At 39.1% G+C, this 22,497-nt stretch overlaps 1 protein-coding gene across 1 annotated transcript in view; it reads right to left on the reverse strand.

Annotated features, from left to right (window-relative positions):
* Positions 1–22,497, reverse strand: part of cacna1fa (calcium channel, voltage-dependent, L type, alpha 1F subunit a) — a 59,196-nt gene that overhangs the window by 25,027 nt on the left and 11,672 nt on the right. Inside the window, exons 5-42 of the mRNA XM_061904097.1 lie at positions 20,935–21,074; positions 20,707–20,852; positions 20,480–20,632; positions 20,217–20,413; positions 18,930–19,033; positions 18,712–18,854; positions 18,570–18,638; positions 18,437–18,500; positions 17,324–17,350; positions 16,939–17,099; positions 16,650–16,875; positions 16,367–16,574; positions 16,169–16,289; positions 15,998–16,070; positions 15,856–15,919; positions 15,726–15,783; positions 14,959–15,055; positions 14,753–14,882; positions 14,619–14,678; positions 14,431–14,537; positions 14,248–14,335; positions 12,832–12,939; positions 12,701–12,753; positions 10,833–10,979; positions 10,564–10,765; positions 10,323–10,481; positions 10,138–10,248; positions 9,981–10,064; positions 8,319–8,339; positions 8,094–8,222; positions 7,956–8,021; positions 7,779–7,870; positions 7,490–7,649; positions 3,240–3,367; positions 3,061–3,157; positions 2,871–2,973; positions 2,680–2,781; positions 2,480–2,604 (exon numbers count right to left, since the gene is read on the reverse strand). Coding sequence (XP_061760081.1) covers positions 2,480–2,604; positions 2,680–2,781; positions 2,871–2,973; positions 3,061–3,157; positions 3,240–3,367; positions 7,490–7,649; positions 7,779–7,870; positions 7,956–8,021; positions 8,094–8,222; positions 8,319–8,339; positions 9,981–10,064; positions 10,138–10,248; positions 10,323–10,481; positions 10,564–10,765; positions 10,833–10,979; positions 12,701–12,753; positions 12,832–12,939; positions 14,248–14,335; positions 14,431–14,537; positions 14,619–14,678; positions 14,753–14,882; positions 14,959–15,055; positions 15,726–15,783; positions 15,856–15,919; positions 15,998–16,070; positions 16,169–16,289; positions 16,367–16,574; positions 16,650–16,875; positions 16,939–17,099; positions 17,324–17,350; positions 18,437–18,500; positions 18,570–18,638; positions 18,712–18,854; positions 18,930–19,033; positions 20,217–20,413; positions 20,480–20,632; positions 20,707–20,852; positions 20,935–21,074 — 4,323 coding nt within the window. The remainder of the gene's footprint in view (positions 1–2,479; positions 2,605–2,679; positions 2,782–2,870; positions 2,974–3,060; positions 3,158–3,239; positions 3,368–7,489; positions 7,650–7,778; positions 7,871–7,955; positions 8,022–8,093; positions 8,223–8,318; positions 8,340–9,980; positions 10,065–10,137; positions 10,249–10,322; positions 10,482–10,563; positions 10,766–10,832; positions 10,980–12,700; positions 12,754–12,831; positions 12,940–14,247; positions 14,336–14,430; positions 14,538–14,618; positions 14,679–14,752; positions 14,883–14,958; positions 15,056–15,725; positions 15,784–15,855; positions 15,920–15,997; positions 16,071–16,168; positions 16,290–16,366; positions 16,575–16,649; positions 16,876–16,938; positions 17,100–17,323; positions 17,351–18,436; positions 18,501–18,569; positions 18,639–18,711; positions 18,855–18,929; positions 19,034–20,216; positions 20,414–20,479; positions 20,633–20,706; positions 20,853–20,934; positions 21,075–22,497) is intronic.

Consider the following 22,497-nt stretch of genomic DNA (forward strand, 5'->3'; position numbering starts at 1 on the left):
GCTGAAATAAGCAGATATCACCCATTTCGCATCTGAATACAAATCCAAAAGATCCCTCCATCCCGTACGCTTCCAAGTCCCATTTCTCACGCAAAGACTCGGTCGGCGGCATCTGAATACGATTTAGAAACACTCGACTTTTTTGCGGAGCGTCAATGTAAGTTTTATTATTTTTATAAATCGACACAGGCGTTTCACTAATCATGACCGAATCGAACAAAGTCTTTACGCTAACGTATAAAGCTCCAAATAATGACTAAGCCTTACACCGCCCTTTTGTACCCCTCCTCTGCGTGTGTGTGTGTGTGTGTGTGTGTGTGTGTGTGTGTGTGTGTGTGTGTGTGTGTGTGTGTGTGTGTGTGTGTGTGTGTGCGTGTGTGTGTGAAGTGCGTGCGTGTCCACATCTCCACACGTAACAAAAACTTCCCAATCCACGGTAGATAACGATGAAAATATCGAGAAAGGGCTTCCGTCTCTTCTTTCTTTTAGCTGAAATAAGCAGATATCACCCATTTCGTATCTGAATACAAATCCAAAAGATCCCTCCATCCCGTACGCTTCCAAGTCCCATTTCTCACGCAAAGACTCGGTCGGCGGCATCTGAATACGATTTAGAAACACTCGACTTTTTTGCGGAGCGTCAATGTAAGTTTTATTATTTTTATAAATCGACACAGGCGTTTCACTAATCATGACCGAATCGAACAAAGTCTTTACGCTAACGTATAAAGCTCCAAATAATGACTAAGCCTTACACCGCCCTTTTGTACCCCTCCTCTGCGTGTGTGTGTGTGTGTGTGTGTGTGTGTGTGTGTGCGTGTGTGTGTGCGTGTGTGTGTGTGTGTGTGTGCGTGTGTGAAGTGCGTGCGTGTCCACATCTCCACACGTAACATTCCCAGCCATCAATACATCGAAATCTGGAAGTTGTTTCAAACGATCGTAAACATTTAAACTGTCAAATGGCTGGTCACATGCTGCTCAGATGACATTGCTTTCTTAAAAAACTGAACCCTCCTTTGTTCCCTCGTCAGGTCTTAACTCCACCCTCTTCCTGGTTTAACCACTCCCACCGCAGGTCTTAACTCTGCCCTCTTTCTGTTTAAAACTCCACCCTCTTCCTGGTTTAACCACTCCCACCGCAGGTCTTAACTCCACCCTCTTCCGGGTAAGCCACACCCACTTGACCTTGACATTTGACCCTGACCTTTGACTTTGACCTTTGACTTTGACCTTTAACCTTCACCCCTCATAAATCATTTACCTTTGAACTTGACCCCTCATAAATCATTGGCCTTTGATTTATGAGGGGTCATACATCATTGATTTATGAGGGGTCATAAATCACTTTTTGACTAAAGGTATCCCCTTAAATTCTCTGTCACCCCCCCACAGAAAGAAACTGCTGTTCTAAATGTGTCCACTCGATGTCGCAATAGTAATTCAAGTGTAACCCACGTCACACATGACACTGTTTAAAGATAACGTGTCAGCTGATTTTAATTGCCATTTGGATTGACTGCTGCTACTCCCATCAGCGTAGATTGTGGCCGGCAACAGACTAATGCTGTAGCAACGCTCAGTACCTTTTTCATGGTAAATTATCCACTCAACAGATAAAAATAACAAAACAGTAAAATGCAAAGTCAACATGACCATCATCTCTGTAGTTAGATTTCTTTGCTGCGCTCGCAGTTTGTTGACGGCACGATATGCACCCTGAACTCCATTGTAAAAATGTGTGTTTCTAAAATTGTTGGATGTTCTATTTTATTCTATGATTAAATCTACCATGTTCACATTGGTTACGTTTTTAGTTATCCATTTCTCCATCCATTTTCTACCGCTTGTACCTATTGGAGAAACGGGGGGGGGGGGGGGGGGGGGTGTACACCCTGGACAAGTCGCCACCTCATCACAGGGCCAACACAGACAGACAGACAACCTTCACACTCACACTAGGGTGAATTTAGTGTTGCCAATCAACTTATCCCCAAGTGCATGTCTTTGGAGGTGGGAGGACGCCGGAGTCACAGAGAGAACATGGAAACTCCAAATCGAAAGATGGAACTCAGGACTGTGTTACCTTTAGGTTGTTATGGTGTCTTCTTGATCATTGTTTTCATTATATTATAATTTTAATATTGAATGATGGTAAATGAGTGTATTTGTTCTATTCTTGGCCAAGGAAAACAATTTTGAAGTTGTCTTTATTTTGGAGTTATCACACCATAATTGTACCAATCTGGCCCGCGTGGGAATAGATTTTTTCTCCATGTGGCACCTGGGATAAAATGAGTTTGACACCCCTGGTATAAAGCTACAGTAAATATAGCGGCAATTTTAAGCTATTCCTTAAAGTGACAAATGTGTCTTCACAAGTTTTTTTTTATGTACAACAACCTTTTTCATTAATAGATTTCAGTTTATGGCTGGTAATTGGAAAATCTGATTTTTTTTTACATTGTAACAGGTTGGTTACCTGAAGAGAAGCAGCTTTGTCCTTCCTTTTAGACTTTCTTTCTCTCTCTTTTCTCTTGCGGTATTTTTTGAAATAGTCCTGAATCAAGAAGCTGGCATAAAACTTGCCGCAGGTCACCTCATCCCCTAGAAAAGCAAGAGAGTTGGAATAGCATGAGAAGAAATGTAATTCAATCATGGTCCTGCAATACTTTAGTATACCTCTAGGGGGAGGAATGATTTCATCTATGAGTTTAGGCTTGGTCCGCTTCCACAGTTTCTTGATGATGAGCTTCAATTCTTCATTCTGCTGATCGATGGGCCCTAAAAAAAAACAAAAAAGCAAATATATCCAATTCTTGTGCATAAAGTTTGAATAAGTACATGTGTGAGTGGTGAGAAAAAAATACAACCTTCAGTCTTGATCTTTAGGGAAGTTCGCACTAGCGCAAACAAGGTAGCGCTGAAGGTGACCGTCCCATCAGGGTGCAGAGGAACATTCATAGAAACCAACCTCTGAGATGAAGTGTGCACAGAAAGGATATATAAATCTTTTCCAAAGCCAAATATGAAGAATACTATCTGTTAGGTACAAGAACTTACTTTGCAAGCAACACGGTGAGGACACAGTTTCCCAAAACCAAGAGGTGGCTGAATTCTCCGCAGCATAGTGATAACATCGATGTGCTTAATGCGGCCCCTGCCAGAGAACAAAACACACACGGCGAGAAAAGTAATGGCATCTTGACAGTACAGGACATGTGAAGAAAAATAGTTATTACGTGGCTTCTGGATCATAATCCGACCAAACTCTTTTAAACTCGTCCAGGTGGTGAGTACCAAGTACAGTCCAGTCCCTTGTTAGGTACTCAAAGTTGTCCATGATGACAGCAATAAATAGATTGATAATCTGAACAGAAGGAAAAGCATAGATATGTTGCAAAAAAGAGAGAAACAAACATGAAAATACATTTAAAACTGTGTGCCAAAAAGGCCAGCCCCCGGCATACACACAGAGTCAACATGTCCATTGTAATAGTTTTAATTTGTTTCAGTAGCATCTACCACATCCCATACAGCTCATAAAAGTCATTTCCAATTTAGCAGTCATCATTACAGATTTTTGGCTGAGTTCCTAAAACAACTGTATTAATTAAGTTTATGTTGTCGCCAAACATTTTACCCAAAGAGAGAATATCTAAAGAAGGTTTCATAGTTTTTGCCCATTACTTTATGTTTTTTTCGATTTCAATAAATGCCGGAGCGAAATAAAGCCGTTCTGAATTGGCTTCACGGGAGAAGATACTAAACACTTTTCTATTACCTTAGACCATCCCATCCATTTTCTACCGCTTATTGACTTTTGGGGTCGCTACAATGGGGCGGAAGGAGGAGTACACCCTGGACAAGTCGCCACCTCATCACAGGGCCAACACAGATAGACAGACAACATTTACACTCACATTCACACACTAGGGCCAATGTAGTGTTGCCAATCAACCTATCCCCAGGTGCATGTCTTTGGAAGTGGGAGGAAGCCGGAGTACCCAGAGGGAACCCACGCATTCACGGGGAGAACATGCAAACTCTACACATCCATCCATCCATTTTCTACCACTTGTCCCTTTTGGGTCGCTGGAGCGTATCTCAGCATATTGAACTAAATTGTAGTTGTCAATGTAGTCTTTTTGTTTATTGTTCATACGTGATTACAACCCCTGGCAAATATTATGGTGTCACCTACAGACTTGAAGGGTGTTTATACAATTATTTCATTTTCTAGAAAAACAGGCAACAGCCATGACACAAAACTATAATCATTAGAAATGGCAACATTCTGGCTTTAAGAAACATTAAAAGAAATCGAGAATATAAATTGTGTTAGTCAGTAAAAATGTAACTTTTAGGTCAAGGAGAGTGCAAAAAAAAAATTGAATCACTCATTTCTGAGGAAATAATTTAAAAAAAATTCCCCTTGTAAATTTTGTATGTCTAAGAATAACACCAGTTTCAGATTAAATCCATTCATAAATCTTTGGTTACAAAGGAGTGTTCACACCTTGGAGAGCTGTGCACTCGGTGGATTGACATGAATCATGGCTCCAACACAAGATATACCAATTGAAATAAAGGAGAAGATTATCAAAGAAGGTAAATCATCACGCAATGTTGCAAAAAATGTTGATGGTTCATAGTTAGCTGTGTCTAAAATCTGGATAAAGTACAAACAACATGGGAAGGTTGTTAAATGCAAGCATACTGGTAGACCAAGGAAAAAGCAAGGCATCAAGACAGAAAACTTAAAAAGGGGAACTACACTTTTTGGGGAATTTTGCAAATTTATGAGAGACAAGAACAGGTCTTTTTTATTAGGATTAAAATGATAAAAAAACGCTTGGAAGATGCGGCTAATGGGAGTCACCACTCTAGCCTTCAAAGCCTTCTAAGACAACTTCAAAGCCCTCCATCAACATTTTGTGTACACACTGCAAGTCTATATATAATGTAGTAACAGACATGTTCATAACAATATGGAATATGTTCAATATTTACTGTATTTTGATCTTTTAATCATTTCCGGGAGTGACTTCTTTCGCACAATGATTTCTGTTTCCACAGCAGCGCACGTCCAACTTCCAGTGTTTTCTTACTTCCGGATACAAAGCGCTTGTGTGTCTACTAATCATGGCAGACTTGGTAATAAACAACCAAGATTACTTTTTTTGGACAAATGAGGAGTCACAACCTTATCTTTTTGAAGCTGAATGAACTAGGGATTAACTGCTGCTTCTAGAAGCCAGCACAAAGAACAGGGTAAAACGTTGGCGCAGACAGAAGCAGATAAGAGTGATGTAAAATCGACTCGAAGCTGCAAATGTGGAACTTGAAGCCAAGCTCTTTCGACATAAATGGAGTGCTTACCTATAATTAATTGGAAAAAACGTCGCTGGCCAGCTGGACCAAACTGACAACTATCCATCGGGTGAGTCACACTTTATATTGATTATGATACACGCAGCACGTCATGCGTGTTATTACAACTACAGTACATACGTCGTCTGGTTAACTGTGTACAAAAAAATATAAAATTTGGGCTAACACTTTACAGATACTGTAATATGATTGTTCATGTTTTTCAGTCAGTATAGATTGGTGTTCGTACGCGAGAAAGAGAGTTCCTCACTGTTCGCTCTTACAATAATGATGTTGCTACAGTGTGGTTATTACCGTATTTCCTTGAATTGCCGCCGGGGCGCTAATTAATTTAAAACCTCCTCTCACTCCTGCGCTTATCAAGGTATGCAGTAAAAATTTGAGTGTGATATAAGCTTGGACCTTAAATCCTACTGAATAGCTCTTAATCTTCTTCCCTTTATGCGATTTCAAATTACTGGTATTGAAATCAGCCGTCTCCATTTTGAAAATGATGAGAGGGAAAGTGTCATTTGTGACGTCACGAGTTTGACCAGGTGGTAATACTAAGCATGCGCTAATTTTTTTGGGAAGCGAGTTTGACCCGGCAATAATTCAAGGCAGGCGCATACTATATGCCCTGCGGCAATTCAAGGAAATACGGTATACGGGTTACGGAACGTAAATGGAGTATTGTTGATTTTTAAAGTGATTTAGCAGTATAATTTATTGCTCCCATTAGCTGCATTGCTAGCTATGTAGAACGAGCAGAGTTTTACATATTGGAATGCCAAATTAAAAAAAAACTTTTGTCTTCTTCTCCCCCTAATGATTGTGATCGATAGGCAAAATTCCAAAAAAGTGCACTTCCCTTTTAAGTAACATGTCTTGAAAACAGAAAATTCACAGCAAAACAAATAGGAAAACAAATGGACGGAAACTGGAGTCACCATCTGTGACAGAACTGTAAGAAACCGCCAAAAGGATATGGGATTTTAACACAGAATAGCCAAATTAAAGCCGTCATTAAAACAAGGTTATAATGGGCTAAGGAAAACCAATGGTGGACTATGGATGACTGGATGAAAGTCATATTCAGTGAAAAATCTGCATTGGGCAAGGCGATGATGCTGAAACTTTTGTTTGGTCCCGTTCTAATGACATTTATGAAATCGACTGCCTGAAGAAAACATGCAAATTTCCACAGTCATTGATGATATGGGGCTGCATGTCAGGTAATAGTATAATTGAGATGGCTATCATTACATCTCCAATTAATGTACAAGTTTACATTGACATTTTGAACACTTCTCCTATTCCATCAGTCGAAGCGATGTTTGGGGATAATTTTTCAAGATGACATTGTAATGCATCTTGCCATAGAGCAAACACTGTAAAAAATTCTTTGGAGAAAGAATGAACAACTGAATGAACATCTTCCAATGCTAGTGATTCCATAATTATTGCAAGGGTGGTATTTATTGTCAATACAAATATTTACTTAATTTGTACAATAATAATAGCACATTATTTCTTAACATTTAATTATAAACATACTTAAAATACATTTTTGTTGTTTGTGTCTTTTTTGCACAAACTCTGGCTTGAATGAAATCCTCGCTTATTGCTGTTAATTGTTTTTGGGACTGACTGTGGTGAATTAATTTCTGCACAACTAATTACAAATGAAGTATTTTTATTGCTAGAAAAAAAAAAACTGGTAACAGCTTTCTAAATAGGTTTATTTAGCATTAAGAAAGCCCTCTAGACATGAAATAATACCCACACAGTCACATTTACGAGCAAGATTGAAACTTGGAAGCGCGGTGTGGCAAGGGACGCCTATAATACAATGTTTACTAGGCGGCAGTCAGCCCTATAGCCCCTAACGTGTCACAGCAATAATATTAACGACCGAAATGGGGCTATTAACGTTTAACTGTATTATATCATATTAGAGTCCAACTGCAAATAATTTTTGGTGATTTCATTCTTTGTGTGTTGAATAAAATTACAGGCGCTGCACTGGGAATCAAAATGCAAAAGCTTTAAACAAAAAGCCATAGTGATTCATGGAACAAAATGTAGACCTCAAGACATCATGCTTGACCTTACTCACCAAGTAAGCGCACAGCATGAAGAAGCTGATAAAGTAGATGTAAGACAAGTTGCTGCCGCAGGAGAACTCTTCACCAGGCTCCGTGTCTGACTCTGGGTCGCAGCGTCTTCCGGGCAATGCCGCCAACATGATTTCCTGCCACTGCTCTCCAGTGGCACACCTATGAGGAGAAAATGGCAGTTTTTTCAATGTAACAATTAGAGGAGAAATGTAGGCGTGTAACTGAAAACAGGTACAATTAATAGGCATGCAGAAAGGTTAACACACGTAAAAACAAATGAAGCGTCACCTGAATAGCACCAGAACAGCCATGAAGAAAGTCTGAAAGTTGCAGTTTCTGTTGATATGTGTGTCATCATCAATGGCCACTTTCCCAAATGTCTACCAGGAAGCAAGCAGAGTGAACATCAGTTGTTGTTCCAGGTTAAATGTGTTCTCATTGGATCAAATTATTGCAGGGACTCACCTGCATGCCTATCACAGCATAGATGAAAAAGATCATTGCAATGAGCAAACCAACGTATGGTAAAGCCTATGCCAAAACATGTCACAATTAGAAGAAAGTACATTAATTTCCAAATATTCCATTCTATGTTCTACTGACCTGGAGCGACTTGACAAAAGTCCACAAGAGAGTTCGAATGCCTTCTCCTTTACTGAGCAGTTTGACCAATCGCAGCACTCGAAACAAACGGAAAAATGTGATGGAAACTTTGCCACTTTCACCTTTTCCCTGAAGTCAAGATAAATCAAGAAAAATACTTTTTAAACAACAACGCTTGAACATCTACACGTCCAGAAGCAGAAACAGAGTCTATGGCCATCTCACCTCACCGTGACCTCCTCCTCCCTGGGTAAACATCCACATGGATTGACAAAGTGAAAAGGGAGACATTGATAAGGATCAGTGAACAAAAAACAGAACCAAAGAACAAAATTGAACTCTTTACATGCAATAAACTATGTTTGGGAGTCTTTCAGCAAACCACTCCCACCTCGGTCCAAAGTATAGCTGTGCCATTTGGGTTAATTTTTTGTCTGAATACAGGTTAAATGCTAAAAAATGCTATCCAATTAATGTCCCAGTGGAAAGACTGGAAATTGTTTCATGGTCAAAATGCAGATACATGAAGACATTAGGTAGTCACTGGGTCAATCATCATTGTTAATAAGCTTGCAAGTTCCATGTTGTCTACTTTGAACCAATATATGCCATTAAAACATCACATATTAAATTAGATGAATTAATCGATTCTTAAAAAACAGGTTGTCTTTTTCTTAGACAATTTGAATTATGCAGAGCTCTATTACCAAGCAACCCCAATAAAGAAACTTCTGCCATTTTTTGCAACCACATTTTATCACAGGAAGCTCGGGGCTCTATTGTCCCACTTACCCTGAAGTGTTCTTTTACGTGAGCTTATAACTAATGAGGTGGACTTTATTGTGACGCCTATTCATTGACTGTGTGAAATCAATAGAACATGGAGTTTTAATAACATTGTTGAATGTCATTGAAATCCAAGAAAAAGATAACATTTCGAATTTGAAATAGTCGTATCAATCCTGTCAATGCTTGTCACGTGTACTTGTGTTGTCATGTGATGCAGTGTGTGTAGATAATTTGGTCTGGTACCACGGATTGCCTGCGATGAGGTGGCGACTTGTCCAGGGTGTACTCCGCCTTCCGCCCGATTGTAGCTGAGATAGGCGCCAGCGCCCCCCGCGACCCCAAAAGGGAATAAGCGGTAGAAAATGGATGGACCACGGTTTGTGAAGCTGTGGTGCGTCAGGAAGTTTGTGTGTGTGAACGTTTTTATGTGCTTGTGCTTACGAGGGGAGCGTGACAGCTGAGAGTTTAAATACTAATGCTGTGTGTTGTCTCTGTAGGATGTTCAAACATGACTGCCCCGCATTATGTCGTAGTCGCATTTGCCTTGTCATCCACTCATGCACAGACACAGAAGGTAGACGATGTGCAATTTGGTTTTCGACAGTCAATTCAGAGAAGCATTATGGTGTTTTTATCCTCAGCTAAATTAATGTAACCAAGTGTTTCAAATTGAAGCGATCAAAATAGATTTGACAGCTCCCTGGAAGTTTCTTATATCATTTTATTATGTGTGATGTGCACTACACCCAAACTTCGAGTGCAATATCATGTTTCACCTTTCTGGGATTTATTCCAGTGTCAGAAGCGCATAAGAGCAAAAGTACTGAGGTCGATAAGAAAATACACGGTAGGCGAGATTTGACTGGGAACAGCCACAATTAACCCAGAGTGCGCATCTTGGGTGGAAGCATGCGTTGACATTTGAGTTGAGGGGGAGAATGTACAGCTTTTTTCATGCAAGCACATGGCAGAATAGGGCCTTAAACGAGAAAGACCTAACATTTTGCAAGAATTGCAGTTATGTTCAAGTAATCCAACTGGATAGTATTTCCTAGAATATTTTTTAACAGCCACTCTCGGAAAAGTGAATTAACTTACACTGAACTCTGAGACTGCAATGTCCAACACGCTTCCCACAACAATCAAAGCATCAAAAGAATTCCATGGATCAATAAAATAGTGCTACAAAGGGAAAGAAAAGCTCTGTGAGTGTCAGAAACTCTTTAGTTTCATTGGTCAACAGATGACAGCCCACATGCACACGAAGAGCCAGTAACTTGATGACCATCTCAATGGTGAAAACCACAGTGAAGATCATGTTGAGGATGTCCATGACAGAAGTGAAGTATTTGGACTGCTCATAATGCTAAAAATGATATAAAACCTTATTTTAGAATAATGGAATGATTGTATTTGGTGAATATGTCTGGACAAGAGTACCTGTATTGCCAAGGTGAGCGTGTTGCCCAGAATCAGCACAAACATGACGTACTCAAACTGGCTGGAGTTTATTATCCTCCAGAATTTGAGCTGAGAGGGATTTTTGGGAATGTAAATTTTTATCGGTTGAGCTTTCAAAGCATAGTAGACACACTGGCGCTGTGAAAAAAAAACAAACAGGTTGACGTTCAAACAAATCTAATGTATTTTAAATTGAAAACAATATGACTGGTCAACTGACCTGGTTTTTGTTGAGTTCGCAGTTTTTGAATTCAGCCTCTCCTTGTTCTCGGAAGGTAATGATGACAAAACCTACAAAAATGTTCATCATGAAGAAGGCGATGATGATGATATAGATGATGAAAAAGATGGAGATTTCCACTCGGTAGTTGTAAATAGGGCCGTGGTTTATGGCATTGGCATCCACTGCCCGGTACAGGAGCCTTTACACAAAGTAGAAGACCAGAATGTAAAGAATGAACAGAACACCAGCTTGAGATTCTGACTTACTGTGGCCATCCTTCAAACGTGGACACTGTGAACAAAGCCAGCATGCCCATCAGCACATTGTCAAAGTTGAAGTCGCTGTTTTCCCAAATCCTCTCCCTCACCATTGGATGGTTCATATCCCCATCTTTATAGACCACAAACGTTCCCCTAAAAATGATGCATTGTTATCATTAGTAATAGTTCTAGAATAATTCTTGAAATGGTGAAAGGAAAATGGATAATGGTGGCAGCTGATGGGAGGAGTTATTGCAAACTGATTAGCAGCAATGAAATGAGAGAACTTCAGCGACCTCAGACCTCTTGAATCAAATTGAAACTACAGATAATAGTCCTACATATTTTCCACTTTGCTATCCTGAGCATCTAACATAAGATATCCTGCAAAATCCAGACTTTTTGAACACTATCGAATAGCAGCTGGTGTTGCAATTAGATTTTAGGTTGATTAGCTGCTCGAAACTGTTTTTGGAGTGCAGAACAACAGTGGTACACTTTTGGACAAACTTTTATGTATTTAACATTTAGAAGAAAATGTAGACATTGGAATATTTTCTTTTCTTATGAACAGTGTGTTTGGCAAGCCTCTGTCCCCTTCCACCACTCAGCAGTTATGTTTGATGTTGTTAGTCATCCCCATATATACCAATATGACCTTTGACCTCAGCAACTTTAACCATCTAAAGCACAGGTCTCAACTCGTTTTTATTGAGGGTCACCTCGCAATTATGGATGCCCTCAGAAAGCCTGCATGTAATTGTAAATAAATATGACTATAAATGAGAGATGGCCTTGTTACACAACTTGCAAAGTCAATATTATATATTTTTTTACCAACATATTGATGGATATCTTGCTTTGAAATTGTAAATTAGGGTGATAAGCAGATATTTAATTATTTTTGATAATGTGAGTGTGAGTGTGAATGTTGTCTGTCTATCTGTGTTGGCCCTGCGATGAGGTGGCGACTTGTCCAGGGTGTACCCTGCCTTCCGCCCGATTGTAGCTGAGATAGGCGCCAGCGCCCCCCGCGACCCCGAAAGGGAATAAGCGGTAGAAAATGGATGGATGGAACACAAACATTCTGCAATGAGGTGGCGACTTGTCCAGGGTGTACGCCGCCTTCTGCCCGATTGTAGCTGAGCTAGGGACCAGCGCCCCCAGCGACCTCAAAGGGAATAAGCGGTAGAAAATGGATGAATGGAACACAAACATTTTTTTCAAATTTTGTTGCATGATCAGATAATATTTTAAAGTTTAGAAAATATGCAATGACACGCAGTATGGTTTTTTTCTGCCAAAATTTAAACAACAAAAACATTTAGCCAGAAAGTGCTTCATTTACGCAAGTCTTTGGTGGGCGACATAAAATGACGTGGCAGGGGAGATCTGACACGTGTTATCAAATTATTTTTGAATCCCACAGCTGTCATCCACACTGTGCAACCCGTAATACCTGAAAAAATGAAGCCTACATCTATGTGCATTATAATATTTGCAGTATTCTTCTTTTACTTTGTCTAATGTCAAGAGAACTCATATAGACTATCTTTTTAAATGTTTTTTTTTATGTTTTCTCAAGTACTTTTCCATTTCTTTTATTATTTATATTTGTTTTGTTTTATATATTTTCATCAACTTAATCTAATTGAAGGGAACTAGCAATGGTATAATTTCAGAGATTCTGCTGTGCACATGACAAACATCTTGAATCTCGTCTTAGAGAGCACCATCATAGTGCTTTTGCTTTGAAATAGAGAATCAGGCCTATGTCTGCTTTTATAGCAAGTCCGCATAAACGCTCTATACAGAGGATCCGTTCTGTTGTTTCGTGGGGATTAAACAAAACAAAAACTAAAAAAAAAACTAACTTGCACTCATCGGGAGTGTGTTTGGCTTCATCTGTGCAGCTGTAGAATCTGCCCTGAAACACGAAAACAAAACAATGATTGTTTCTCACTGACAGCCTAGATAAGGACATTTGAATTCAGAGGGAACAAACCTTGAAAAGCTGCACCCCGATGCAGGCGAACATGAACTGAAGGAGCGTTGTGACGATCAAGATGTTGCCGATGGTGCGGATTGCAACAAACACACACTGTACCACGTTCTTTTACAGACAGAAAACACTACTTAGAAATACTACAGTCCTGAGCCGTAATTTCAGGTACACTTGCACAACTAAGATCAAATACAAGAAGAAATCAAGTTTTGGGGAAAAATATTTTGTTGTTATTTTTGTTTTTTCACAAATTTTGATATGATGGACACTGTCAGAGGATTTTCTTTTGTGATTGTAGATTGCAATGGTGTAGAAATAAGTTGGATGATAGTTGAAGCTTGTTCTTACAGTTTTAAACATGAAAACAGTCGTACCTTAACTTAAGAATGCCCTAATTTAAGGGTGTTTTGAGATAAGAGTTGTCTTTCAGCTCATTGTTATTAAGTTGCAAGCAAAAAGTTGGGATACTATTGTTGCCGCCATTAGTTGATTTAGCAAATGTCAAAGTAAACTCCGTAAGACACAAAACATCTGATCTTACTTACTAACAATAGGTTATAACTAGTGATTAATACAAGTTGTTTTCCAACCATTGGAATGAAGAACCTAAGTGTGAAGGAAAAGAAGAAACGCATTGTCTTCATTGAGTTAAAAAAAGAAATAATTAAAAACACTACTCGGCGAAGACGTACAAGCTTAGTACTGCTAGAATGCACTACATTGAAGCAAAAGTTGTCATAAAAACTGCCAATAATGTTAAAATACATCAGGAAGGGGATTCATATGGCCCCACGGTTTACCTGACAAATGAAACAAATTGGGGGGTTCACTATCCGCTTTAGCCGCCAGATGACAGTAGAGTGTTGAATACCTTAAAATGTGTTTTGTGGCAATTCCAAGTTTGACTACAGTGTCAGTTGCTCATTAGAGTGGAGCATTTAATCATTTTCAGCCGACTGCATTGCAAAAGGATTAATCCCCCCACCTCTTCCTCTCACACAAGATCCACCCAAAAAATGGGCCATATGATTTTTAGCCAAATAAATATGGAGAAAAACTGCTGCTGATACGTTTGACGGAGAAGCAGCTGGATGGAAATATTGTAGAAGTCCACTCTCAAAAGTAAATGCTGTACATTATTATTACAATACTTCTTAAAACTAATGAAGTTTTAGTAGAACCGTCTTATGTATTGTTTTTCATAATATTGTATTGTTTTTTAGAATGTATTTCCTATCAAAGGTTTGTACATGTTCAAATTTGTTTTGGGGGGGGGCAAGCACCGATGAAATTGATTGCAATTTATTTCAATGGGAGACATGAATTTGAGATACGAGAGTTTTGAGGTATGAGTTTAGTCACAGAAGAAATTAAACTTGTAAGTTGAGGTACTACTGTACAGTGCATTATACTTACTTTCAGTCCCTTGGCTCTGTTGATGGCACGAAGAGGTCGGAGCACACGGAGCACCCTGAGAATCTTCACCACAGAGATAGCGCTTGAGCTAGGAACAAAAATGGGTTTGGATTAGAAACAGTCACATGAGCTGTGGTAAGTCTGGATATTTAACGCTTTTCAGTAGACAACTGATTTACTTACTGAAGAAAGAAAGACGTGAGCGACACACTGACCACTAACAAGTCCAGAAGGTTAAAGGCGTTTCTGCAGAAGGAACCGGAGTGAAGAAAAGCTCCATACACCGTCATCTTTACGCGGCACAAGGCATGAAGTCAGACACTTTCCTTGCTCTTATACAGTACTTATGGTGCTTTGAGGGCAGCAGTTACCTTCAATACAATCTCCACAGTGAAAACTGAAGTAAAAACATAATCAGCGTAACCCAGCACCTGAGAATAACAAAGTTAGCATCAGCAGGATATGACGGTGATGACATTGAGATGAGATGCTGATGTTTGCTTACAATGTTACGGAATGAGTGGGATTTGATGGGATCCTCAGCAGCCAGAGAAATGCTGCTGAGGATGATGAAAATGAGGATGAAGTTGGTGAAGTAGGGGTGATGGATGAGGTTATGGCAGGCCACTCGCAAGCTACAAAATGAAAGATGTCATTTTTCCAAAATAAGAAATAAGACAATGGGAAAAGTGGTATGTTGTCACAACTTACCAATTTTTTTTCCCAAGAATAAAAAAGGAGCTTCCATCTGGGATGGGCACAATCTTTTCCTTAGGCCCAGAAAATTCAGGCTTTAATGGGGCAACTCCTTTGATGACAAATAAGGAATTATTTATTATTTGGAAGGATTGAGGTAAAATGAACATATGTAAGGCATCATGTTTTACGGACCAAAACAATCGGGTGGTATGTTGTAAAAAGAGTGTGTGCTTGGCTGATGCATATTTACTACATATACACCGTCCTCATTGTCACTCAAATATGCCAACAGACTAGTTGGCATGTTACTTTTAGCGCTCTGAAAAACAATTAAAATGTTTTGCAAAGAAACATGACAAAAGCTTCCTCAAGTTTGATACTTTCATCAATAGCATACAAATGGAAATTATTTTTGGAGGTTTGAAGTAGATCTACAGATAATTTGTACTCGTAGAAAGTTGAGAAGAAAATCATGTCTCTTGACCTCCAGTTTTGTCAAAAATAAATATAGTGCTCAATGCAATATTAACACTGCCTGTGTGTTTTTGCAAAATGTGTCGCCACTAAAAGTAAGGATAAGATAGAATGGATAATCAACAGGGATTTGAAAATCAGATACTTTTGTTTTACATTCCTGCGACAATAAATCTCAAAGGTTTGAAGAAGATTGGTTTAAAATGCAACAGGAACAGCATTAAGACACACCTCCATATTTGATTATGGTATTTTGAATGAATAAAATGTATGAGGGCCCCACACAAACTTTGTAAACCACTTACCCTCCAGTCCCTCAATGGCTCTTAGCTCCTCATTCTCCTGCCAATCGTCGTCCTCGTTCTGCAAGCCAGAAGTAAATTAGTCCTTCAGTTTAGTCTTGTGTTTTGGCTTGAATAAAGTTGTTTTTATTACCCCTGCATCCTCATCTTCTTTCTCTTCATCCTCATCCCAGTCTTCATCATCATCTTTTTTCTCTCTGAAAAGCCAAAAACATGAATTCTCTAAACACTCACATATGAATAATCAATAATGCACGATGAGGTTTCAAACCTACTCTACTTTACTCTGTCCACCACCTCCAGCCAAGTTGTCAACAGCAATAGCCAAGAAGACATTGAGTAGGATGTCTGATAACACATTAAATTAAGTCAAGCTAACTCTATTTTGAAAATATGGGTTTATGTTTTCTTTACAGAGTTAATCAAGTAATACCAGGAAAGGATACAGTTACCACAGACAAATAGGATGACAAAGTAAATGCACACCACCATGTTGGGGAAGACTGGTCCTCCATACGCCATGATACCATCATACATCACAGCGTTCCAGTCCTCTCCAGTGAGGATCTAAAGAGACCAGGGTGGATAATTGAATCACAATAAAACATACAAAAGAAGTGCACTGTTTTTCTGCATGAATTCACCTGAAAGCAAGTGAGCAGAGCCTGAGGAAAGGAGTCAAAAGTGCTCCTCTTCATCTGTGTCTCGTCAAAGTTGAATTTGCCCCCAAACAGTTGCATACCCAAGAGGGCAAAGATGATGAGGAAGAGAAAGAGTAAGAGCAGAAGGGAGCAGATAGCTTTCATAGAGTTGAGTAGAGAGTTGACCAAGTCGGACAAGGCCGCCCAATGCCTGGAAAGAACAAGAAAGGATGATCAATCAAGATTCCAATAATGCTCGAAGCAGTCTGTGAGCGCAAGGGATCACCGAGTCATCTTGAAGATTCTGAGCAGTCGGATGCAGCGCAGCACTGCGATGCCAATAGGCGGGATGAAATCTGATTCCACCAGCAATGTTTCCAGGATTCCACCGCACACCACAAAGCAATCAAAGCGATTGAAGAGAGCCATAAAGTATATCTGCAACCCGAAGGCGTACATCTTCATCAGCATCTCCAGAGTGAAAAGCAGCAGTAGGACCTTATTGGCTCGCTCTGAGGAAAGACTCGATTAATTCACAGAGCTCAAACATAATGGGAGAAGAGTGGGTTTCTTACCTTGCATTTCTGTGAGCCACTTTGGCTGCCCATAATGCTCTGAAGCACTGGCCACTGTGTTGAGAAAAACCAGAAGAAGAACCAGCCAGTAGAAGTTAGTGGTCTTGACAGCCACGCGGCAGTTTTTCCTGAACGTGTGGTTCAACTGGCACAACTGGTCACTGGAGAGAAAATCAAGTACTATGTTTTATTGCATGTGCATGTGACACCTCCACCAGATAAAATGTTGATAGTTTGGGATTGCACCTTCTATCTTCAGTTTGATAAAATTGTAACACTTACAATTTAAAATAGCAAAACATATAATGGATGTTCAATGTCCTAAAGTAATGCATGTAAATATGGAAAAAAAAAGCTAAATGTGTAGGTTGTGTGAGGATCTTACCAGAAGCTATTGGCCATCATCTTGGCCCTGGAAAACAAGTGAGATTAGTGATTAATATAAGCAAAAATTGTAGTAATGGTTAAAAACTGTTCAAAACTATTATTGCTGCACATAATCACCTACTTGGGTGGAAATAATGATTAATCACAATGACTTGACATGATGGTCCAGCTCAGACAGCCTTTGTTAGTATTTAAAGGGGACCTGGGATCATTTTGATCTACATAAATACCTTGTGGTGTGTATAATATATATTGGATATGATTTAGTGAATTTGTTTCAATTTGAAAATTATTTCTAAACTCCTCTGGTGTTTGTTTGCAAAAGGTTTTTGTATGGACGCATTCACTTACATTCAAATGAAACCCACTGCTCCCGCTTGTCCAAAAGTATCACAATGTATCTTTTGAAAATGTACACAGTTAAAAGTATATTTTGAAGATAAAGATCAATGCTATTTATTTTTTCATTCCAGGTTTAAAATAAGCTTGATAAACATTATATAGATTCACCCACTTCCCCACTCTCAGATCGATTCAAGGCTGCCTTAAAAAAATCTGCATTTATGTACTGCATATTGCTCTTATTGTGCACAAATAGATCAAAAATAATACTCTAGCTTACCTCCTCTTGGGCTTCCTCAAACAATGGAGGAATGTCACTGTCTTTTACCATCTGAGTTTAGCGGAAAATTCAATTTCGTAGTGGCCCATCTTTACAAAAGAGTATGATTTAAAATGTAATGGACAAATAAAAATGAAAATATTTATTTAATTAGACGAGAAGGAATAACGCAGAAAACATTCTTGGCTCACAGAGGGGGAGGAGGCCATCATAACCGAAACAGTATGTACGAGGAGGAACACATATGTACAATGTATGATGAGACATCCAAAACTGAATTAAAGCTCACTCCCATATACATGAATCTTATGATTTTACACTCAAGTATGGTTTAACACGAGTATCCAACATTGTAACATTTTTAAGTCAAAAAATAGGAAAATCATCATAGTCCCCTTTTAACATGCATTCATTCTCTTCTGATTATGAGAGGAGGATGGACAACTCATTTTTATATGTCCACTCTTGACATTTAATTTGATATCTTACATAAGAGAAGCGCAGCAGCCGTTGTCGTCATCGAGGTATGCAATGTCATCATCCGAATCAGATTCTAATGGAAAGTAGAGGCTGTTACACAGAGTGAGATTAACAAAAGAATGTAGAGGGACAACAGACGTACCACCTCCATCCTCGCTGTGTTTGTACCAACCAAACTTCTTCATCATCTTTTTCTTGGCAATAGCAGCTCCTTTGGAGATGAACACAAGCTCGTGACAGATGTTCATAATCAAGTTTGCAAATATGCACTTTAACAAACTAACGTTTGTTTCCTTCTTCATCCACATCCTCAGCCTCAATGAGCCAGTCCATGTAGCCTATCATGTCCTCCTCCATCTGCCTACTCTCTTGCGCTTTCTGCAGCTCACCGCGGGCCACCGCCTTTTCTCTTTCCTTAGAGAACTCTCTGAACACACCCAGACAAACAAAATGTTAAGATGAAACTAAATTGCTGCATGATGTACTATATCAATTTACCTACCCGCTCAACACACCCAATACAAGATTGATGATGAAAAATGAACCGAAGATGACCAGGGAAACAAAATAGACCCAAGGAATCTCATAACCAATGGCATCGTTCATCTTTGCACACAGAAAGAGAGAATATGAGAATATTTGTACACAGACCAAGAGAATGTGACAATTTTTGCACACAGAAAAAGAGAATGTGAGAATATATGTACACAGAAAGTGAGAATGTTTGCACACAGAAAGAGAATGTGAGAAAGTACGCACACAGAAAGAGAGAATGTGAATATGTTTGCACACAGAAAGAGAGAATGTGAGAATTTTTGGTCACAGTAAGAGAGAATGTGAGAGTTCTTGGAACACAAAGAGCGAATGTGACAACTTTTGCACACAGAAAGTGAGAGTGTGAGATTTTTTTCACACAGAAAGAGAGAATGTGAGAATTTTTGCAGACAGAAAGAGAATATGAGAAAGTACGCACACAGAAAAAGAGAATGTGAGAATGTTTGATCACAGAGAGAATTCTTGGAACACAGAAAGAGAGAATGTGACAACTTTTGCAAACAGAAAGTGAAAGTGTGAGATTTTTTGCACACAGAAGAAGAAAAGGTGAACATTTTTGCATACAGAGAGTGAGCGTGTGAGATATTTTGCACACAGAAAGAGAGAATGTGAGATTTTTGCCCACAAAAGAGAGAATGTGAGGGTTTTTTGCACACAAAAAGAGACAATGTGAGATTATTTTGCACACAGAAAGAGAGAATGTGAGAATTTTGGCACACAGTAAGAATTTCTTTTGCTCAGAGAAAGAAATAATGTGAGAAAGTACGCACACACAAAGAGAGATTGTGCATATTTTTGGACACAGAAAGACAGAATGTGAGAATGTTTGGTCACAAAAAGAAAGATATGTGAGAATTCTTGGAACACAGAAAGAGAGAATGTGACAACTTTTGCACACATAAAGTGAGAGTGTGAGATTTTTTGCTCACAGGAGAAGAAAAGGTGAGCATTTTTGCTCCGAGGAAGTGAGAATGTGAGCAGTTTTTGCACACAGAAAGAGAGAATGTGAGAATGTTTCCTCACAAAAAGAGAGAATATGAGAAATGTTGCACAAAGAAAGAGAATGTGATAACGTTTTCATACAGAAAAGGAGAATGTGAGAATTTTTGGTCTCAGAAAGTGAGAGTCTGAGATTTTTTGCACACAGAAGAAGAAAAGATGATATTTTTTGCTTACAACAAGATAGAATGTGAGAATTTTTGCTGAGTATTTGTGGTTGAAGGGATGTTGTTACCCAGTAGAGCACATCTGTCCAGCCCTCCATTGTGATGCACTGGAAAACTGTAAGCATGGCAAAGAAGATGTTGTCGAAATTTGTGATGCCACCGTTGGGACCCTCCCACTTGCCCCTGCAGTCAGTACTATTGCCGACACAGAAGCGCCCGCTCCCTGCGAACGCACAAGGTGATGGGTCGTCTTCAATCATTAGACCTGAAAAAAACAAAACAGAAAATGAGTCCATATGTAGAATAGAGTATTTTTAAATTGGGCAGACACCTGTGCTGGCAGAGTAGCACGTCTTGTGCATCCTGCCGATAAAAAGCTCCAAGCCGATGATGGCGTAGATGATGATGACGAACATGACCAGCATGCCGATGTGAAGGAGCGGAACCATGGCTTTCATGATAGAATTCAACACAATTTGCAGACCTGACAAGAGGTAAAACGTAAACTTTGGCTCAGAGCGTGAATAAGGAAGTGCAGTAAGATGCAAGCAAACACACTAGGAACTCCAGATACGAGTCGGAGGGGTCGTAACACCCTGAACGCTCTCAGAGCTTTGACATCCAGGCCTCCAGGTTTTCCTGCAGTGTGATGAGCCTCTCCTGGCTTGTGGTCTGTCATGGCTTCTGCTATGACACTGAAAAGCCTGCACAGTCAGACAGTATGTAATGTAAGTAGATACTTCTTAACACATTTACGTCTATGAGTAAACACGAGCACACAAATACCCGACAATGACGATAACAAAATCAAGCAAGTTCCATCCGCTGCGTATGTAGGCGCTGGGGTGCATGACCAAGCCATAGGCAAGGATTTTAGTGAAAGTCTCAATGGTGAAGATGACGAGGAAGACATACTCCACTTGTTCCTGAGAGCAGAAAGAAAAGATTTAAGATTTCAGCGGTAAAAAAAACCAACATGTTAATGGTATTAAAATCATTTAGAGACCTATGTAGCACATTAAGGGCCTGATTTACTTAAGTCTTGCGTGTAATAAAACATTGACAAACTTGATAGCACATGCAAAGCGATCTACTAAACATGTGCAAAATGGATTGACTCCATTAAGTGAGCAGAATAAGGCGTGCAATCGATTTTGCACCTCTGCCCTCATAAATATGCAAAATATATGCTCTTTCTGTGCTCGCGGTGCACAAAAAGACAATGGACAGATGAAAGTTCCATTTTACGTGTGTGTCAACATTTTTGACGGTCAGAACAAAAAAATATTAGACATATCTTTTCAGCCACATTTTTTTTTTACAATTTTATTGCTCTGAGAGGACTTAATGGGTTGATTAAAACAAAGTAAATTTATGCAATTTGGTGTCATTTAAACTCTTTTTTTAACACAGAATATAAATTATTAAAATATTTACTATATAGAAAATTACGTCTTCAGGTATGGATTTCTTTTGCATCTTGAGCACATTAAGTGCAGCCTCTTACCAATGAGCACACTTTCAGCAGTAAAAAAAAAATAAATAACAGGTGTCTTCATTGTAGATACACTGATAAAAAAAATGGTAGCTGTCTCCTGCATGTTTGAAAACATAGCAAAACACCTCGGGTAGGAGCATGATAAAATTAATGTGCAGTAAATGAGTGTCTCTGTGTTGATTCCTTGTATAGTACACGTAAACTTCTCACTTAAATAAGGCGGTCTGCACCACTTTACCATTGTACCACAGTATTTGTAGTAAATAGTAGATGCTATTTTACAGATTGCACATGCTATTTACTGCGTGGTGCTGGGATCTTAGTAAATCAGGCTCTAAATGTATCATTAAGTACTGACAATGGTGGCCTTCTAACCACTTAACCCACTGCCTAACATATGCTTGAGCCCATAACCCAATCCTTTTTGTGAAACCTTCAGCTTTAAGCGTCTTAGAAGGGCTACCACTTGGCTTAACTCTTGCCAAGTAAGTGGAGTAGTGTTCACCATTTTTTTTTTAAATGTTGCAGAAATTAAATAAACTTGAAAAATAAATTGACTAAGAAAATGTGTTTTTAACAGTCAGATCTAATGGAATCTTGATTGGTGTGCATAAATCGAAATGCCTTCAGGGAGAAATACTGAGGAACTTTTTTTCACGCAGGCTTACTTAATCAATAGGCTAGTAATTCATTTGTTGGTAGATAATACATAAGTTGTACAATATGGCAAAACAAACAAAAGAAAAGAGGAAAGTCAGAGAGAGACATATGGTTGGTATTTAACCAAGTCACGATACTTGACTGAGTTACAGGATTCCCTCGCAACTTTTTCCCTCTAATACAATTACTGT

The sequence above is a fragment of the Nerophis ophidion genome, linkage group LG06 (assembly GCF_033978795.1).
Source record: "Nerophis ophidion isolate RoL-2023_Sa linkage group LG06, RoL_Noph_v1.0, whole genome shotgun sequence".
In the NCBI taxonomy this organism is placed as follows: Eukaryota; Metazoa; Chordata; class Actinopteri; order Syngnathiformes; family Syngnathidae; genus Nerophis; species Nerophis ophidion.